Source organism: Aegilops tauschii, chromosome 5 (genome assembly GCF_002575655.3).
Source record: "Aegilops tauschii subsp. strangulata cultivar AL8/78 chromosome 5, Aet v6.0, whole genome shotgun sequence".
NCBI lineage: Eukaryota > Viridiplantae > Streptophyta > Magnoliopsida > Poales > Poaceae > Aegilops > Aegilops tauschii.
In genome coordinates, this window is record NC_053039.3 from 439530662 (window position 1) to 439550133 (window position 19472).

At 49.7% G+C, this 19472-nt stretch overlaps 1 protein-coding gene across 2 annotated transcripts; it reads left to right on the top strand.

The window, feature by feature from the left end:
• Positions 1–3: 3 nt before the first annotated feature.
• On the top strand, positions 4–2443 carry LOC109780656 (protein POLLENLESS 3-LIKE 2). Of its 2 annotated transcripts, XM_020339235.4 has the most exons (4): positions 4–333; positions 445–657; positions 751–906; positions 1043–2443. In XM_020339235.4, exons 1-4 carry the CDS (start codon positions 124–126, stop codon positions 2069–2071), a joined length of 1608 nt encoding a protein of 535 aa, XP_020194824.1. In that variant the 5' UTR covers positions 4–123; the 3' UTR covers positions 2072–2443. The 2 variants fall into 2 exon arrangements, with proteins under 2 accessions (XP_020194824.1, XP_073354174.1); XM_073498073.1 differs by having other exon boundaries at positions 445–906.
• Positions 2444–19472: the final 17029 nt, after the last annotated feature.

Consider the following 19472-nt stretch of genomic DNA (forward strand, 5'->3'; position numbering starts at 1 on the left):
CCCCTCCCTCCCCCAAAGCGCTCGTCCGCTTCCTCCCCTGCCCTGCGCCGCCTCCCTCCGCCCTCGCGATCCGATTCAAATCCGTCCTCGCGGGGGAGATCTGATCCGGTACAGGGCGCCGCCATGATGCACCACCACCAGCAGCTCGACCAGTGGCTCGCCGGTGGCGGCGTTGGCGGCGTGGGCGCGGTGCTCCGGCCGACCAAGTCCGCGCCCTGCTCCCCCGTCAAGCCGGCGGCGGTGTCCATGCTGCGGACGCACTCCGACTCCTTCCACGTCGCCCACAAGGTCCCCGTCGGCGACACGCCCTACGTCCGCGCCAAGCGCGTCCAGGTGCGTCCTTTTTTTGTGCTGGAGCTTTGCTTTTTTTTTTTCTGTCTGGGATTTGAATTTGCTGATGGCCGGGGCTGAGGTTTGATGGTGGTTGTAATGGATGGATGGCAGCTGGTGGACAAGGATCCGGAGAAGGCGATTGCGCTGTTCTGGGGCGCGATCAACGCCGGCGACCGGGTGGACAGCGCGCTCAAGGACATGGCCATCGTGATGAAGCAGCAGAACCGCGCCGAGGAGGCCATCGAGGCCATCAAGTCGCTCCGCGTCCGCTGCTCCGACCAGGCGCAGGAGTCGCTCGACAACATCCTCCTCGACCTCTACAAGGTAGTACCAAGCTTTTCTTTTCAAAGTTCAAATTTCAAATCCGTTAGTAGATCCGTTGGGATGGCAACTCAATATTTTAATCCCACACGACAGAGGTGCGGGCGGCTGGACGACCAGATCTCGCTGCTCAAGCACAAGCTGCAGCTCATCCACCAGGGCCACGCCTTCAACGGCAAGCGCACCAAGACGGCCCGCTCCCAGGGCCGCAAGTTCCAGGTCACCCTCGAGCAGGAGGCCACCAGGCTCCTCGTAAGTCCCTCCCTCTCTCTCCCCCTTCCATTCAAAATTTCAAATTCAGTTCAGATCGAGATCGAGCCGCCGGCCCGATATGGTAAGAATCAATGGCGTAATAATAACTTGGCTCGATTGGATTGTGCTCGCGCAGGGCAACCTGGGGTGGGCGCTGATGCAGAAGGAGAACTACACGGAGGCGGAGGGGGCGTACCGGCGGGCGCTGGTCATCGGCCCGGACAACAACAAGATGTGCAACCTGGGGATCTGCCTCATGAAGCAGGGCCGGGTGCTGGAGGCCAAGGACGTGCTCAAGCAGGTGCGCCCCGCCGGCGTCGACGGCCTCCGCGGCGCCGACTCCCACCTCAAGGCCTACGAGCGCGCGCAGGAGATGCTCCGCGACCTCGAGGTCAAGCTCGTCGGCCGCCCCGGCTGGGCCGGCGCCATCGCCGACAACCTCGTCGACAAGAAGTGGCTCTTCGACGCGCTCATGCTCGGCTCCTCCTCCAGCATCTGGCAGCCGCAGCCGTGCATCGACCACCTGCTGCCCCCGCCGGTCCCGCAGCAGCCGCGCGACAGCTTCGCCGACGAGAACAACGCCGGCCCCGCCGCCGCCGCCGCAGCCGCGGGCAAGAAGATGGCCGCGCTGCAGCAGCAGCAGCAGGCCAACCTCAACATCGACGCGCAGCCGTTCTACTCTCACCGCATGCCGCCGCTGGCCGCCAAGCCACCGCAGAACGCGCCGCGCCAGCAGCAGCTGCCGCAGCAGAAGGCGCCCTCTGAGATGCATCACGATCCCATGGGCAACCTGAAGAGGACGCGGTCCGGCACCGCCATGGACAAGGCCGCGGCCGCTGCGGCAGCCGGGGAGAAGACCAAGGAGGAGCAGAGCAGCAACAAGGAGGCCGACAAGAACCAGGACGACACCAGCAACAACGGCCGGAGGAAGTCGCTCACCGCCGAGGAGAGGTGGCCGGAGCTGCCGGACCACAGCGCGTTCGACGAGGCCCTGGTGGCGTCGGTCCTGGCCCCGGTCCTCGCCGACGACGAGAACTGCAAGCCGTCAGCAAAGGCGCCTCCTCCGGCGAGCTGCTGCGACACCAGCCCGGCGGCGGTGAAGGAGAAGGTCGGAAAGAGGCTGAGGATCTTCCAGGACATCACGCAGACGCTCAACGTGCTCTGACCGACGGCGAGGCTTGGTTTTGGTTTTCTTTTCTGCTGCTGGCTGGCTGCTCACACAACCGAAGAGGAGGAGGTGGCGACGCTGCGAAGGAGATGAGCTTGTTCTCCTGGGAGTTTCTGCATCGCGGTTTTTAAGTTAAAAATTAAGATAGGGAGGGATCGATCGACATTACCGCTCGACTTGGTTCTTTTTTTTTTTCAGTTTGCTGCTGATTCGTTGATTTTAAATTATTATTTTTGTAACACAGTCAAAATAACATTGGCAAGGGGTGTGTTTCCTCCTGATCATCTTCTGTTGCTTGTAACAGAAATTGATTTCGATAATCACTTCAAAGCTCAAATAACAAAGTTACCTGATTGCATCTCGATCATATATCTGTTGCTTAGCTCTTGATATCGATATCTGACAATGTAAGTTCTGTTTGACTGTCACTCATTCAGCTGAAAGATCGATCAGAAATTTAGCTCTGGATATCGGTATTTGTCGATGCAAGTTCTGTTCATCAGTGTTTAAAGATCGTCACCACCGAGGTCCAAGTTCAGGCAAGCTCCCCCTTTTGGTGACAGACCAAGGAGCAGAGCAGCAACTAGGAGGCCAGGACGACGACAACAACAATGGCCTGCCAGACCGGCTGTCTGAGCCTCCTCGCTCACTCTGCCGCCGACTCCTTCTCACCGGTTGCCATATTCTCGGCCTTCTTCATCTTGATCGCCAAGCATTTCAACATCTTGACACGGAGGCGCGCACAAACATGAAGATTATTTTTACTCCTTCGAAGCAACGGCAAGCTCAGCTCTCCTCTCTTCGAGCTTGACCTTCTTATCGGCCGCTGCCATCAAGATGTTAAACTTCCCCGGTTTCTTTTGCTCATTCATTTTGGAGCACAAGACACATGTCTCCTTCTTCGCCAAGATGTCCTCGAACCACTCTGTCATCTTGACCGCCGCCCCTTCTCCCTTTATCTTCTCCTCCTCCCACTTCTTTCCACAGAACTCCCTTCTAACCTTCTTAGGCGGCTCTTTTGTTGGGTCAGTTGGATGCTTCTTCCTCATGTCGATGCCTGCTGTCTTGATGGAATTGGCAATGCCATTTTGCCGTTTGGGTTGCCCATTCAACTTGAACCAACAATGCATGAGGACGAAGTTCTTCTTCTTCACCTTCAAGAACAAGTTGCACGCACATGATGACTACAAAAAAGAAGACATTGTCAACAATGTGCAGCATAGCCGGCCAAATGACATAGGGTGTATCTGGCCAAATGATATAAAGCATATCCGGCCAAATGAACACAAAGAACAACTTACTTGCTCAATGATTAGTGCACCACTTAGCCACCAGTCGATGAGTTGTTTGAAATGGGCGCAGTACTTGCTCACAGCCTGTTGGATGATGTATCATCGATGGTTGAGTGACTTGATCCCATAGTTACAGATGAGTTCATTGCGGTAGGGCTCGAAGCTCTTGTGCTCACGGAACCAACAATGAATGTTGCCCCAAAAGGTTGTGCCTCTTTTTCTTCGTGCCATGGATCAGATCGATGCTAGTGGCCACCACATGTTGCACAACAATTTATCCTCCTTGTTGAATCTTTCTCCTCTACCCCTCTTCTTTCCGTCAGCACTAGTACAGACCCCCCCCCCTCATCAGTAGCGTTTCAAGGTGCCCACTAGCAACGTCCAGACTGAGCGCTACTAGTACGATGCCGCTGATAACAGACAACTAGCAGTTCGGCCCGGACGATGCTACTGTAGATCTATCTAGCAAAGTTCGACCTGAACACTACTAGTGCGGAAGAGAGTTGTAGTGTTTCAAGCAGTCGAGCGTGACTACTTTGTGTTGTAAGTGTGTGTAGCGTGTGCTATCCTGTGGACGATGTTGGTAGAATTAGACAGAATAAAAAAAATCAATGTGTAGTCCTAAACAGTCTAACACAATTAATAGCATATTGCAACATAATTTACCAAATAGTACAAGGTGTTTTAAATACCACATAGTACCTACACATAGCTAAATGCCCTTTTTGTAGTCCTAAATGGTGACATGGAAGCTTTTTTTAGCCATGCATACTACTACTACCATGCATATTAGTACTTAACATAGTACTACCATGTATACTAGTAGTTAACAATGTCGGCTGAATCTGGCGGTGGTGGTATTATCCTCGGCAACATTAACCCCAGGATACATCCCCATCAGGCTCTTTGAACCTGTGTGAGAGATTTCATTTCTTGTAATGCCCTTTTTATGCCCATTTCTGATTGCTATGAGTCGGCATTCGAGCACGCTCTGCATGATGGTTTTGAAGATGATAACCTCCGCTGCATTCCTCAATGTACACTTCATACGATCTTTGCAAAGTTGGAAGCCCTCCGCGAGAACTTGTGTCTTTTTCAGCTCGTCTGTGCACTTCCACCAGCTGAGCACCGTGTCGTGAATCCTTCTTGCCTGGTCCACCACCCATAGAGGATGCCGTCGCGACTCCACACATGGAGGAGTGGAGGATGATGGTGCGATACGAGATGCCTGACGACGATAGGAAGCCATGTAGTTGATGACCGCGCGAGTTTAAGAACTAGCAGTAGCATGGGTGCCCCGCGCTACTGCTAGGGCGCTATAGCTAACTTTTACTAGTAGCGCGGGTTCGATTCCATGCTACTGCTACTGGTATTAGCATAGATAGCAGTAGCGCGTGTTCCCGCCCCGCGCCACTACTATTAGAGCGTATTTCATTTTTTATACTGTATTTATGCACCGTTATACAATTTTTGTACAGTAGTAATGAGGAGTCTTGTCAACAACCTTTTGAGTATTTCTTGGAGAAAAGAAATATGTTGTAAATTATAAATAAGCGAGCTTAGTAGGGATGAATACCAACTGTTTTTAAATAAACAGTATAAATTACTTAACAAATTTGTTTCACAAACTCACATAGAGGTAGAACTGGAATCATGTCAACATCCACCCAAATGTCGATATTATCTTCATGATCATCTTCAGCACCAAGATCGAATGTTATTTCCACATCCTCCTGAAATCCATAGGCTTTGCATAGTCCTCTCCAGTTTGGATACCCAAAATGTGAGTGATTTACTGCATTGTAGAGCTTAATGTCGGTGTCAAAACCGGCGGATCTCGGGTAGGGGCTCCCGAACTGTGCGTCTAAGGCGGATGGTAACAGGAGGCGGGGGACACGATGTTTACCCAGGTCCGGGCCCTCTCGATGGAGGTAATACCCTACTTCCTGCTTGATTGATCTTGATGATATGAGTATTACAAGGGTTGATCTACCACGAGATCGTAGAGGCTAAACCCTAGAAGCTAGCCTATGGTATGATTGTTCTTGTCCTACGGACTAAACCCTCCGGTTTATATAGACACCGGAGGGGGCTAGGGTTACACAGAGTCAGTTACAAGGGAGGAGATCTACATATCCGTATTGCCAAGCTTGCCTTCCACGCCAAGGAGAGTCCCATCCGGACACGGGACGAAGTCTTCAATCTTGTATCTTCATAGTCCAACAGTCCGGCCAAAGGATATAGTCCGGCTGTCCGAGGACCCCCTAATCCAGGACTCCCTCAGTAGCCCCTGAACCAGGCTTCAATGACGATAAGTCCGGCGCGCAGATTGTCTTCGGCATTGCAAGGCGGGTTCCTCCTCCGAATACTCCATAGAAGATTTTAAACACAAGGATAGTGTCCGGCTCTGCAAAACAAATTCCACATACCGCCGTAGAGAGAATAATATTTCCACAAATCAAATCAGCTGACACATTCTATAGCATGATATCATACCATGGCCCGGTCATTATTCGAACCGTTTTTCTCAACCAGCCACAGCACATATCGCAAGGCGGTTTTCTTGGCACGTCTTGTCGAAGCAGAGATCGTGCCCCCTTATCACGGGATTCTCATCAATACGGGTGTGGGTAACCCAACCGCGCCATCAATTACGACGCTCGGGGAATAAGCAGTTTTACCAGGCAAGTGGGGTGGCGCAGAATACCTGCTGCCTTTATAAGGGGATGAGAACGCCCATTTGCACCCACGCCTTTCTTCTTCCCTATCCATTCCCCTCCGCCCGTTCGTTCACGACATCATGTATTACTATGGGATCGATCTTCATGATCTGTCCCCTAATTCCTTCCTCAACATATCGACATTCATTGTCGTGTGCGAGGCTTTTCTCCGCATCTCACCACACTTCGGCCTATGGCTGAAGATTTTTAATGTGAAGCCCAAGGTAGTGGGCGGTGAGCACGCCGAGTGTGGGGGCGCTATGGTGAGCAAGATGCCCAATGTCATATGGCCAACGGGCACCTTTAACGATTCTGTCAAGGAGTGGCAACAATAGTGGTTTTATGTCACTGAGCCGCGCGGCACGGAACGGGCCGCTACTCCCGAATTTTGATCCGGTGCCCCCTTGCGGCTTACATCCTGGGTCAAGAAGGGCCTGAGCTGGTCCTCGTCCGACGAACTGTCGGTGCTCCAGACGCGCGTTAAAGATATGGGAGACAAGAATATTGAACTTGTCAATGTGGTCCAGGTGATGCTAGTTCGCCGGATCCTGCCTTGTCAACACCGGACTTGCAATCTATGGGAATTCGATCCGGCCAAGCACCAAACCTTGCGAGAGCTTTTCGGCTCTTCGCACAAGGACATCTGGAAGGTGCTTTTCAAGTCCAGCAAATCATGGCCAGACTCCACCGAGGACCGCGGGTACCAACTGTCCCGCCCTGCAAGTTCGGTAAGTCATCATACTTTTTATCCGCATAACCCAAAGGAAGCGCTTAACGTGTTTTATACAACTCTCCCAGGGCTGGACGAAGAAGGCGGAGCGGATCCATTGTCCGGCCCCGCTGCCCGAAGAACCGGCCATCCCACTTCTGACGAAGATGCTGGTCCCGGCGCCTTACAAGGTGCCGAAGAAGACGGCAGAGAAGGAGGCCAAAAAGACCCGGGGCGGCCTTCGTCGCCGCGACACTTCGGACACAATATCCGAAGGCTCTGATGCCCGTTCCGCCTCCGAAGAGGACGAGGAGGAGGAGGAAGATGAATCCCCTGCGGGGGGAAGAAAGAAGAGGACGGCCTCCGTACACTTGGAGGCCGAGCCACCCAAAAGGGGAAAGGCTCCTCTTCCGGAGGAGTCCACTGCCGCCGCCGACAGCGGCCCGGCGTGGGATCCCAGGGCCCAGCCCCTGGTGAACTCGTGAGTATATAAAATCCGAGTACGTTTATGCGTCCAGACTCATCATGGCAAAGTATTTTAACCTAAGCCATATTTTTTGTAGTCCGGCGAGGTCCCGTACCAAACAATCCTCATCAGAGGATTCGCTGAGCTCGAATGCTATGGAGAGCGGGACGCCCCCAAAGGCCCCTTCCTCCAAACAGGGGCATAACACCGAGGCTTCATCCCAGAAGGACCTCGACCAAGGAGGAGAGGAAAAGACCGTGAAGGTGGCACCTGGAGGTCAAACTTCAGGGGCCGGACACATGGGGGAAAAGATTCCCATGGGAGCTGAAGGCGGGGGCCATCCTGAATTCGGCTCCTAGCCGGGTGCAGTTCCGGAAACCAATACGGCTCCAGAATTAGGCAGGTGGCCTCTCCCAGCTGGAGGGGGCATACCGGCAACCTCTGTCCAACCAGAGGTGTCGGATGCTTTGTTGGTGGCGCTGAAGAGCGCCTCCATCGTTGATGAACACCGTGCCCTTATGGGTGCGGTGATTGAGAAGATTCAGTCATCTGAGAGTGGACTGAACGAAGCCTGTATCAGCCTTATAAGAGGCTTTGAGGTATGTTTTATGAGTTTTCGAAGAGTGTCATAGTATAGATAGTAGCCCCTGATACACTGTTCGGTGAAAAAAAAGGAACCGGACAGAGGATCGAATTTATGTCCGCAGGAAGACTCATTGAATGACATCTATTTCGCTTCTGTTATGAGAAGGCGTCTGTAGAGGCTGCTGCCTCTCATACTGCAGAGATCTCCGGACTGAATCAAAGTTTGGAGCGGGCCAAAGAAGAACTTGGCCAGTTGAAAATGCAGTTGAGAGACAAACAAGGTATGCACAAGTCTTGTTCGCATTTTTTGCGAATGAATTTTCAGTATGAAATAAGCTTCATGATTTGTGCTAGGGATTGTGACCGAAGTCGAGGCCCTTAAGAAGGCTGTGGCCGAGGCCGAGAAAAGGGCAGCCACAGAGCAGGCTCTTCGTGAGAAGCACGAGGCCAGGGTTATTAAAGCTGAGCAGGAGCTGCAAGAGGCCGTGAGGAAATGCGAGACCTTGGAGCAGAGTTTAACGGAGAAAGAATCCGAACTCACCAAGGCGCATCAGGCCACGAGCGATGCCCGGGGGGGGGGGGAACCCAAAGCAACCTGTAGGGGATCCAAGAGGCGAGAAAGATTGCGGCGGGTAAGGCTTTTTCCATGTAAAGCAAGTATTTGAGGGGAAAACTATGTTTCTAATTTTGAACCCGGATTTCTCAGGGGTATTTGCCGAGCTACCCCGCAGCATATCAGATGCCGCCTAATTCTACCGAGCCGAAGAAAGGAACACTGCAGATAAGCTCTTCTGGTCGCAGTTTTTGGCGCCGAATTATCCGGTGCCTTTTGCCGATCAACTGAAACAGCTGATCGAACTGCATAAGGCGGTGGAACTAGCCATGAAAGATTTGGTTATCCGGCTATGGCCTGCCGAGCCGATTCCAAGCAGCTACTTCGGGCTCGTGAAGCGGCTTATAAGCGCTTGCCCTTGACTTGACGTCATCAAGCGGTCGGGTCTGTATAGAAGGTGCGTGAATGGCCTTCGCCCGCGCAAAGGTGCACTGGGGGAAGATGGATGCTGAAAAGATGATGACCGAAGGACCGCCAGAGGGGAAGGAGCACCGCAAGCCCGAATTATATTATGAGAGTGTCTGGAAAGGATCCTACCTTGCAGCGGAGCTATGCACCAAGGACATTATATTTCCATGAATGCCAATCATGTTGTCCTTTGTAATGTTTGAACAAGGTCATTTATTTATTGCCTGTTATATAAAAGTTTACCCTCCTGTGCGGCTGTTTTATATGTTAAACCTGAGAGTTGGCCAGTCGTCGACTTCTGCCCCCACGTAAGAAGTACAGGGGTGTTCGGGATAAACCTGAGCACTCTTAACCCCAATTTTGGGTCCTTTGAAGGAGGTGCTCAGCACAACGAACCACGCAATCGGACTATAGGGCTTTATCACTCTCACTTAGCCATAGGAGCTTTAGTAAGGTAGGCGCAGCCCCTGGTGTTCGGAAGACCGTAATAGGGGCTCTATAAGCACCTGATCGGAAGAAAAACCGATCCGTCGCACGCTGCATTGGTTATGGCATTATGCGGGAGAAATCCTTAAAGATTTTGTGACCTCTGGAACAGCTGACCAGCTCTCGCCGTATCATGACAGTCAGTTTTCGGCTTTCTCTACTGAGGTGCTCGTCCGGAAGAACCGGGACACAATCGCAGTAGTTCTCCCAGTGCTACCTTAGCCGATATAGCGGAACGTAAGGTACCAAAACATGGGAGCCGGGCAAACCCAACTATTGACCCAAGACATGATTCAGAGCTGATGCATATAGTGCTATAAGTTCGGGGTGCCGAACTTCCATGAAGGGGTTCGGACTTTATTGCCGTGTTATGGGTAAAACGAAGCCCCTGGCATATTTGAAGGCATGTCGCTGTGTACGGATGCCACTTGACAAAAGAATTTCAATAAGAAATAACAGCAGGTAAGCGTCATATAAATCCATATGTTGTATTTGAATAGTACGTCTATGCGTATGAGTACAGGTAATGTGAAAAAAGGAATATGATTGCGGAACCTGCTGAGACCAGGGGGGAAGAAGCTGAGTGCGGATCCGTAATATAGCCGGATGGTCATTGCGGGGAATGTCTAAGGATTCCCTTACGTGTTCAAGCTGCCTCCGCATCGCCCATCCTGGTCGGCGTAAAGGTGAACCTGCGAAGGAAATGTAAGAGATATTTGCGTGCCGGAGAGTGGTTGAGCCGCTGAGTGCGGCCTGTCCTGGCCTGCACCGGAGTGTTTAATTGAGCTCTGGACGAGCCGGGCTATCCTTCTGCGAAGTAGTTCGGAGTCCCTTGACGGTGTCCGGGAGCCTGGACGTCGACTCGAGGTTCGGCTCCAAGGTGCTGCTCGTTGCTTCTGCTGCTAAGGCAGTGGTGTACTTGTTGGTGCCGAGGGAAGGTTCGGCCTTGCCATTAACCGTGATGACGCCGCGTGGACCGGGCATCTTGAGCTTACGGTAGGCATAATGTGGCACCGCGTTGAATCGAGCGAATGCGGTTCGTCCGAGCAGTGCCTAATAATCACTGCGGAAATGGACGATTTCGAAGATTAACTCTTCGGTACGGTAATTTTCTGGTGATCCAAAGACTACCTCAAGGGCAATGGAGCCTGTACAGCTGGCTTCCACACCTGGTATAATGCCTCTGAAAGTGGCTTTAGTGGGTTTGATCACCGAATGATCGATGCCCATCTTGCGCACTGTGTCCTGGTAAAGCAGGTTTAGACTACTGCCTCCGTCCATAAGGACTCGAGTGAGGTGGAACCCGTCAATTATTGGGTCGAGGACTAGTGCGGCTGGATTGCCCTGATTGGCGTTAACCGGATGATCCATGCGGTTGAAGGTGACCGGCCCTAGTTTATATTGTGGGATGGCTAGTTCCGTTAAGTCGGCATCCCTAAGGGTGCATATCCGGTCCGAGTTGGGAATTTGGGTGGTATTTACCACATTCACCGATTGAATATGCGGGGGAAATTTCTTTTGCCCTCCTGTGTTCGGTGATCTGGGCTCTTCGTCGCCATCATCGCTTTGAGACCCCCCTTCTCCATTTTTGGCGCCTGCCCTGCCGGCTTGTTTGAAGACCCAGCATTCTCTGTTTGTATGGGTGGCTGGCGTTCCTGGGGTGCCATGAATTTGGCATTGGCGATCGAGTATGCGGTCCAGACTGGATGGACCCGAATTGTTATTTTTGGGTGGCCCTTTCCGCTGACCGGACTTTGAGCCCCTAAACCCGGCATTAACTGCCGTATTTTCGGCGTTTTCACCATATTTGCGGTGCTTGTGTTTGTTGCGTCGTGGTTTGCCGTTGCTATCCCTGGCCTCTGATGTGCCAGGTTTGCTTGCTGTATTGTTACTACGAGCCAACCAGCTATCTTCACCCGCGCAAAATCGGGTCATAAGTGTCGTGAGGGTTGCCATGGATTTTGGCTTCTCTTGTCCGAGGTGCCGGGCGAGCCACTCGTCATGGATGTTATGCTTAAATGCCGCTAAGGCCTCTGCATCCGGACAATCGACAATTTGGTTCTTCTTAGTTAGGAACCGGGTCCAGAATTTCCTGGCCGATTCCCCTAGCTGCTGAGTTATATGACTTAAATCGTCAGCATCCGGCGGTCGCACATAAGTGCCTTGGAAATTGTCCAGGAATGCATCTGCCAGGCTCTCCCAGCTTCTGATGGAGCTTGCCGACAAGCTATTGAGCCAATGCCGAGCTGGCCCTTTGAGTTTAGCGGGAGATACTTGATGGCATGTAGATCATCCCCGAGGGCCATGTGAATGTGGAGGAAGAAGTCTTCTATCCATACCGCGGGGTCTGTAGTACCATCAAATGATTCAATGTTTACGGGTTTAAAACCCTCTGGGAATTCGTGATCCATTACTTCATCAGTGAAGCATAGGGGGTGTGCGGCGCCTCTGTGCCGGGCTATATCACGACGCAGTTCATACGAGTCTTGTCTGCTGTATTCGGCCCGGCCGGATTTGCTTTTAGTATGTCCGGCGTGACGGTCATCGTCCCGCGTTGGGGCGCGCCCCCGTGATCTGTAGATCGATCTTGCATGTTTTGCTTTGTTTTCCAATGCGTGTCGCAGGTCCCGCGTGTTGCCCCGGGCCTTGGTATTTTTGTTTGAACGGCGGCGGGGTGCGGGCTGGACTTCGGGCTGATATGCCTCTCTGTCTCGGCCACGAGGTGGCCGATCAGCCGCATCATACGCTGGTGATGTAGGTTTCAATGTTTCCTCCTCGAGTTGGGGTAGCAACCTGTGCTTTGGGTAACTCTTGGTTGGGCGCTCGAGTTCGTATTCCTCGGCTGCCAGGACTTCAGTCCATCTATCCGCTAGCAGATCTTGATCAGCTCGAAGCTGTTCTTGCTTTTTCTTTAGGCTGTTTGCTGTGGCTATAAACCGGCGCTTGAAGCGCTCCTGTTCGACGGGATCCTCAGGCACGATAAATTCTTCGTCGCCGAGGCTCACCTCGTCTTCGGAGAGAGGCATGTAATTGTCATCCTCTGATTCTCCGTCTGCTGCCTGTTCCGGAGGGCTAGCTGGTTCATCCTCCCGCTCGAGGTCTGGCTGGAGGGGATTATCGTCGACTTCGGCACTATCCGGAGCGTTATTGTCTCTTGTGCCGGTATCGCTGCTTTTGCTATGGCGGGACTTAGAGCGGCGCCGCTAACGTCGGTTCTTGGGTTGCTTCCTGGAGGGATTATCCTCCGCTGTCTTATCGCCATCGCTTTCTTTGGGGGTGTCCACCATGTATATGTCATACGATGAGGTGGCAGTCCAGCGCCCTGTGGGCGGTGGTTCTTGTTCGTCTCCTGCATTGTCGTCCATACCTTCGATGTCTTCGGAGCCGAAGTCGAGCATGTCAGTTAAATCATCGACAGTGGCTACTAAGTGGGTGGTGGGTGGGGAGCGAATTTCTTCATTGTCCGCATCCCATTGTAGCCGGACATAGTTCGGCCAAGGGTCTCCTGACAGGGAGAGAGACTTCAACGAGTTTAGCACGTCGCCAAAGGGCAAGTGCTGAAAGATATCCGCGGAGGTAAACTCCATGATCGGTGCCCAATCGGATTCGATAGGCACGGACGCAGGCGGTTCGGAGCCCGTGGCCGGGGACGAATCCAAATGTCCGGCAACACGGGTCTCATCAGTGGTGAAGTCAGTATTCGGCTCTATCGCCGCTGAGTGTGCGGCCTCCGTGGAGGGGTCCATCCGCCGTCCTCGGATGGCGTAATCTGCTCCGGATCGAGGGCCGGAGTAGCTGCAGGTGGGATCTCCCGAACACTGTTTGTCGGCAGAGCTAAGTCATGCCTGTCGTGACTGTGCGGCGCACCTGACATGGGCTCGAATCCGTCGAAGATCAAGTCTCCGCGGACGTCGGCAGTATAGTTCAAGTTTCCAAACCTGACCTGATGGCCAGGGCGTAGCTCTCGATCTACTCCAGATGGCCAAGCGAATTGGCCCGCGGTACGAAGCCGCCGAATACGAAGATCTGTCCGGGGAGGAAAACCTCACCCTAGATCGCATTGTTGCCGATGATCGAAGGAGCCATCTAGCCTTATGGTGACGGCACAGTGGAACTCTCAATGAAAGCACCAATGTCGGTGTCAAAACCGGCGGATCTCGGGTAGGGGGTCCCGAACTGTGCGTCCAAGGCGGATGGTAACAGGAGGCGGGGGACACGATGTTTACCCAGGTTCGGGCCCTCTCGATGGAGGTAATACCCTACTTCCTGCTTGATTGATCTTGATGATATGAGTATTACAAGAGTTGATCTACCACGAGATTGTAGAGGCTAAACCCTAGAAGCTAGCCTATGCACTACTAGGAAAAGGCTAATTAGTGGCGCACCTGTTTTGGCCATTAATGGCGTAATATAGGTGTGCCACTATTATCACACCATTAGTAACAAATAGTAATGGCGCACCTCTGATGCGCCATTAGTATCCCACATAGTAATGGCGCACCTATAGTGCGCCATTACTATGCCTATCTGGTGCGCCATTACTATCTGACTTAGTAATGGTGCACCACATAGAAGTGCGCCATTACTAACAATTTTTTTTCAAAAAAAGTTTCAGATTTTTTTTTCATTTTTTTCTTAATCTCAGGTCACTATGGCTTAATCTTGGGTCAATATGCTTAATCTCAAGTCAAATCGCAATCCGTGGTCAAACTTCCCGAAAGGTCACCCATCCACACACTACTCTAGCCCGAGCACGCTTAACTTCGCAGTTCTATCCAACCCCAGCACCAGCTCACTTCACAGGCACTTGTTGATATATCTATCATATCAATCCTATTAAACCTTGTTGATGTCTAAGACTTTGTTCATGTTCATGAGTGTGATGAAATTTTGAAAAAATATTTCAAACTTCCCTGTCATATTACGTATCATATTTTGAAAAAAAATTCCAAAAAAAAAAACGAAACCAATTTTTTTCTGTTACTAGTGGCGCACCTAGCAAATGGTGCGCCACTAGTAAGTTTGAAACTTTTTCCATTTTCCCCCCTCTAGATCTTAAAAGCCCCGTATCTTTCATTCTGTTAGGTTTTTGGGGATTCTGGAAATCTTGAACAATGTTCCCCCGGTTCAATTCAGATGTAACTTTTCGAGACGATGATTTTTCATATAAAAAACTTTTTAATCCGAGTTCGTATGCAAAAGTTATGCCCATTTTACTAAATTCCAGAGAGATTTTGCAAATAAAGTCGAAATTCATATTTGTAAATTTTCCCAACAACTAGACCACATATCACATGGAAAACTTATTTTCTTTTATTTTTTTGACATTTCCATCATTTTCTTTTATTTTTTTAAAAACTGAAAAGACGGTCCACAAGGGGGGGTGGGGGTGCAAAGAAAGTTAGTAATGGCGCACCAGGGGATTGTGCCCATTACTAGTTGACATAGTAATGGCGCACCTTCACAAAGTGCGCCATTACTATGTATATGACTTGGTCAAACCTTGGTCAAAGTTAGTAATGGCGCACTTTGTGTAGGTGCGCATTACTAAGTTTGATATAGTAATGGCGCACCTATGCAAAGTGCGCCATTACTAAGTTTGACCAAGGTTTGACCAAGTCATACACATAGTAATGGCGCACTTTGGTGAAGGTGCGCCATTACTATGTCATCAACTAGTAATGGCGCACTATCACCTGGTGCGCCATTACTAACAATTTTTTTCTAAACTAGTAATGGCGCACCACACATCAGGTGCGGCATTAGTAATATGTCAATAATGGCGCACCTGTATCTGGTGCACCACTGCTATATAGCAGTGGCGCACCACATACATGGTGCGCCATTAATGTCCATATTAGCTATAGCCCTTTTCCTAGTAGTGATGGTATGATTGTTCTTGTCCTACGGACTAAACCCTCCGGTTTATATAGACGCCGGAGGGGGCTAGGTTACACAGAGTCGGTTACAAGGGAGGAGATCTACATATCCGTATTGCCAAGCTTGCCTTCCACGGCAAGGAGAGTCCCATCCGGACACGGGACGAAGTCTTCAATCTTGTATCTTCATAGTCCAACAGTCCGGCTGTCCGAGGACCCCCTAATCCAGGACTCCCTCACTTAACCACAAAAGTGAAACCATGTTTCATTCTTAGGTGAGCTTTCTTTGTCTCCATACTCTCTCTATCCTCGAAACCAATCTTGCCTAAGACATACATTCTTGCATAGTAGGGGATACACTAGTCGAATTGTAAAAAAACGAAAATTACACGTTAAATCAAAAAAGCACAAGTCATGCTTAATTATGATAAAATACTTGCCATCATTACATACCGTAAAATGATAAATGGTCTCCTCCAGCATGAGGGTGAAGCACCTACTGTTATCCAGGTGATGCTTGCCGCACATACCCCCGTCATCGGTGCAGTACTCGCACTCAGGGATCCTATCATCGTCAGACATTTCCTGTTTTGATAATTCAAAGATTAAAAATCGACGTATATGATAATACTGGAAAGAGGATAATGAAGATAAGATGCAGGTTGATGCTACATAATCAACTACCAATCCCTGGAAGTACAAGCGTTACATGAAAAAATGTACCGACAAGAGCAATGGGCTACACTTGTGCACTGACATTGTCTGTGTATTCAGCTTTTTGGTAAGATTAAATATAGATCTGATATTTATTAGTAAATGGTGGGCGAGGGAGATAAGATGCAGAATGCTACACAATGAACCAATCCCTCTTCCCATAATATAAGAGTGTTTTGAACACTGGTGTACTGTACAACACGCTGTTATATTATGGGACGGAGGGAGTAGCTGTTAATGTAAGTACAGTGATAGACGTTCAGTCCTTACAAAAGGACTGCAAAGCTAAACCTCTTCAAATGCATTGGGTTGATTCTAAATCTATGTAAGAGTCGATACGGATCTTATAATGTCCACCAAATGGAGGATAACGAGGCTAACATGTGCAGTGATGCTACATAATCAACAAGTTATGAAAGTAAGTATGGGCATACAGGGCAAGAGGTACTGACAAGAGCAATGTAGTGTGCAGTATAGTCGTGAGATTCTGTGGTCCCTTGAGAATGATTGTTCTTCTGCAAACAGTTTTCGTACAAGTGAGACATTAAGGCACATGCAAAAATGTAGTTCAAATTGTGATGTGATATCATAGACAGTACCTTACGCTGCAGACAAGACCAATGTGTAACAAGATTATTCCAGTCACTATCTGATAAATGTAGCACCGGAGACTTTACAGTAATTTCGTTTAGAGGCTTGCCATCGAAGTGCGCTTGCCTCAGGTAGGAACGATACTTCATCAACGAGTGCTTGAAAAGCGCAACCAACCCTTGCTCATCTTGACTATCCAGTTTGGTCCTCGCCTATTTAAAAGAATGAAATCTTGTGTCTTCTATCAGCAGAAACATATACAGTAATTACCGAGAATAACATTAGTACATTACTTATGCGTAAGTTGCAGAGGAAGATTGGAAATTGTTCTTTGTCTATGGTATAATCTTTGCATGAAGGAAAGATGCGCACAAAGTTCCTGACAACAACATAAGCTTCGTCTTCTAAACCAGGAAGAAGTGGAACATGAGTCCTATTTGCTGCACTTGGGGCTCTCTCTCTCATTCGAAAAGGGATTTGGCAACTGGATTAGGTGTACTCTTTGCTAGAATGGGGGTTTTGCGTCGTAGAGATGGTGCTATGTCAACTGGCATCATCATATATACTCTCTGCGGCAGTTGGGGTCTGCTGAGTTAGGGCATCAAAGATGGCCAGTGTAGTAGGGCGAGAGTCTACTAGAGTTGTGGCCGTGTTTTCTAGGTCTGGTGATATTGCAACTACACCTAATGGGCTATTTGATTTATCAGGTGTCACTACCTTTTCCAAATACTTTGTTCATTCTCCTCCATGATTAGCAATCGCCCTCTTCCTTTTGAACATCTGATACACAAGAACAACATTTGAATGGATAAATATGGTATGATGACAGATGGAATATGTACTGAAAATGGATAGGTAGGTCGTATTCACATACATGATGTGTAAACTAAGCTAATGGCAGTGCAACAAAGTAGAAGCAATGCAAAGCATCAGTTGCAAGATATGTGCGACCAATATAACCTTGGAAAGTTAGAGCAAGCACCTTGATGGGTGAATAAGATAGGGCATCTGCATCTGACTCCTCCACTAGGGAGCTACATTGACTTAGGTCTCCCTCTAGCTCAAAATCACTGTTAGGATCGTATTCTGAGCATTAATCTGTAGGTGGAGAGCGTTTGCATTGCATTGCATCCACACTTGATTTCGGTCCCTTAATGCCAAGTTTGACAGCCATGGCATTGTTCTGCTTTATTCTTTTCATGCGCGCAAGCTCATAATCATTATGATGCTGTTTAGTATCTGAGATTCATGAAAACATAAAAAATTAGTCAGATTATCTATGGAATGCATTGCGGATTCAACTCGAAGAGTGTCTCCCTATAAACCCCTGCGTATACAAAGTTCACCCCCAACCGTGCTGACCAGATCACACACAGAAATACAAACTCCTTATGTCTCTATAATCGGAAGAGACACATTTAAAAACTAAAGTAGGAACATTAGAATCATATCAAATTCATATTTGAACAAATAAACTAACGAATTATGAATGGCGTAATGTTTAGCTTCAAGGGTGGAGTGCTGGTAGTGCCACACAAAGCAAGTAGGCAGATTGTATTCCATGTAAAAGATCATAGTCTATGTAAAAGGTGGATATGACACTTTGTTCCTATACACTGCAGTGTTCGTTGCCCACACATGATGGAAGAGATCACATAGAGAAATACTATTCACTCATGTCTGCGGTTCTAGTATTTTGAAACAGGGTGATCTAGCCTAAAAGAATATTGACAACAAATATGACAAGGCAAGCATAGAGGTAGTGAATCAATCATTACTTGTGAGCTTACTAGAACAAGTATGCAGAATTGTAACTGCAATAAGAGATCGTCCAAAATATGAATCAAGAAGTTGGTCTAGCACTTATTGTTTGCACCTAATCAACGTGAATAATTGAATATCATAACGAATGAGTAAGAAAGACAAGTAAAATTGTCAACAAACCTGGCCTGCAGTAGTAATCTGGGTCAATGTTGTTGGGGAATGTAGTAATTTCAAAAAATTTCCTACGCACACGCAAGATCATGGTGATGCATAGCAACGAGAGGGGAGAGTGTTGTCCACGTACCCTCATAGACCGAAAGCGGAAGCGTTAACACAACGCGGTTGATGTAGTCGTACGTCTTCACGATCCGACCGATCAAGTACGGAACGCACGGCACCTCCGAGTTCAGCACACGTTCAGCTCGATGACGTCCCTCGAACTCCGATCCAGCCGAGTGTTGAGGGAGAGTTTCGTCAGCACGACGGCGTGGTGATGATGATGATGTTCTACCGACGCAGGGCTTCGCCTATGCACCGCTACGATATTATCGAGGTGTAATATGGTGGAGGGGGGCACCGCACACGGCTAAGAGATCAATAGATCAATTGTTTTATCTATGGGGTGCCCCCTGCCCCCGTATATAAAGGAGCAAGGGGGAGGCCGCCGGCCAAGGAGGAGGGCGCGCCAAGGGGGGGAGTCCTACTCCCACCGGGAGTAGGACTCCTCCTTTCCTTGTTGGAATAGGAGAAGGGAAGGGAGAAGGAGAAAGAAGGAAGGGGGCGCCCCCCCTCCCTAGTCCAATTCGGACTAGTCCATGGGGAGGGGTGCGGCCACCCTTTGGGGCCTTTCTCTCCTTTCCCGTATGGCCCATTAAGGCCCAATACGAATTCCCGTAACTCTCCGGTACTCCGAAAAATACCCGAATCACTTGGAACCTTTCCGAATTCCGAATATAGTCGTCCAATATATCGATCTTTACATCTCGGCCATTTCGAGACTCCTCGTCATGTCCCCGATCTCATCCGGGACTCCGAACTCCTTCGGTACATCAAAACACATAAACTCATAATATAACCGTCATCGTAACGTTAAGCGTGCGGACCCTACGGGTTCGAGAACTATGTAGACATGACCGAGACACCTCTCCGGTCAATAACCAATAGCGGAACC

What these genes read in the sequence shown, in the direction of transcription:
- LOC109780656 (XM_073498073.1), top strand. Translation starts at nt 124, where the DNA reads ATGATGCACCACCACCAGCAGCTCGACCAGTGGCTCGCCGGTGGCGGC. An exon ending in TCCGCGCCAAGCGCGTCCAG is followed by an intron (nt 334 to 444) that starts GTGCGTCCTTTT and finishes GATGGATGGCAG; the next exon opens with CTGGTGGACAAGGATCCGGA. An exon ending in AGGAGGCCACCAGGCTCCTC is followed by an intron (nt 907 to 1,042) that starts GTAAGTCCCTCC and finishes GTGCTCGCGCAG; the next exon opens with GGCAACCTGGGGTGGGCGCT.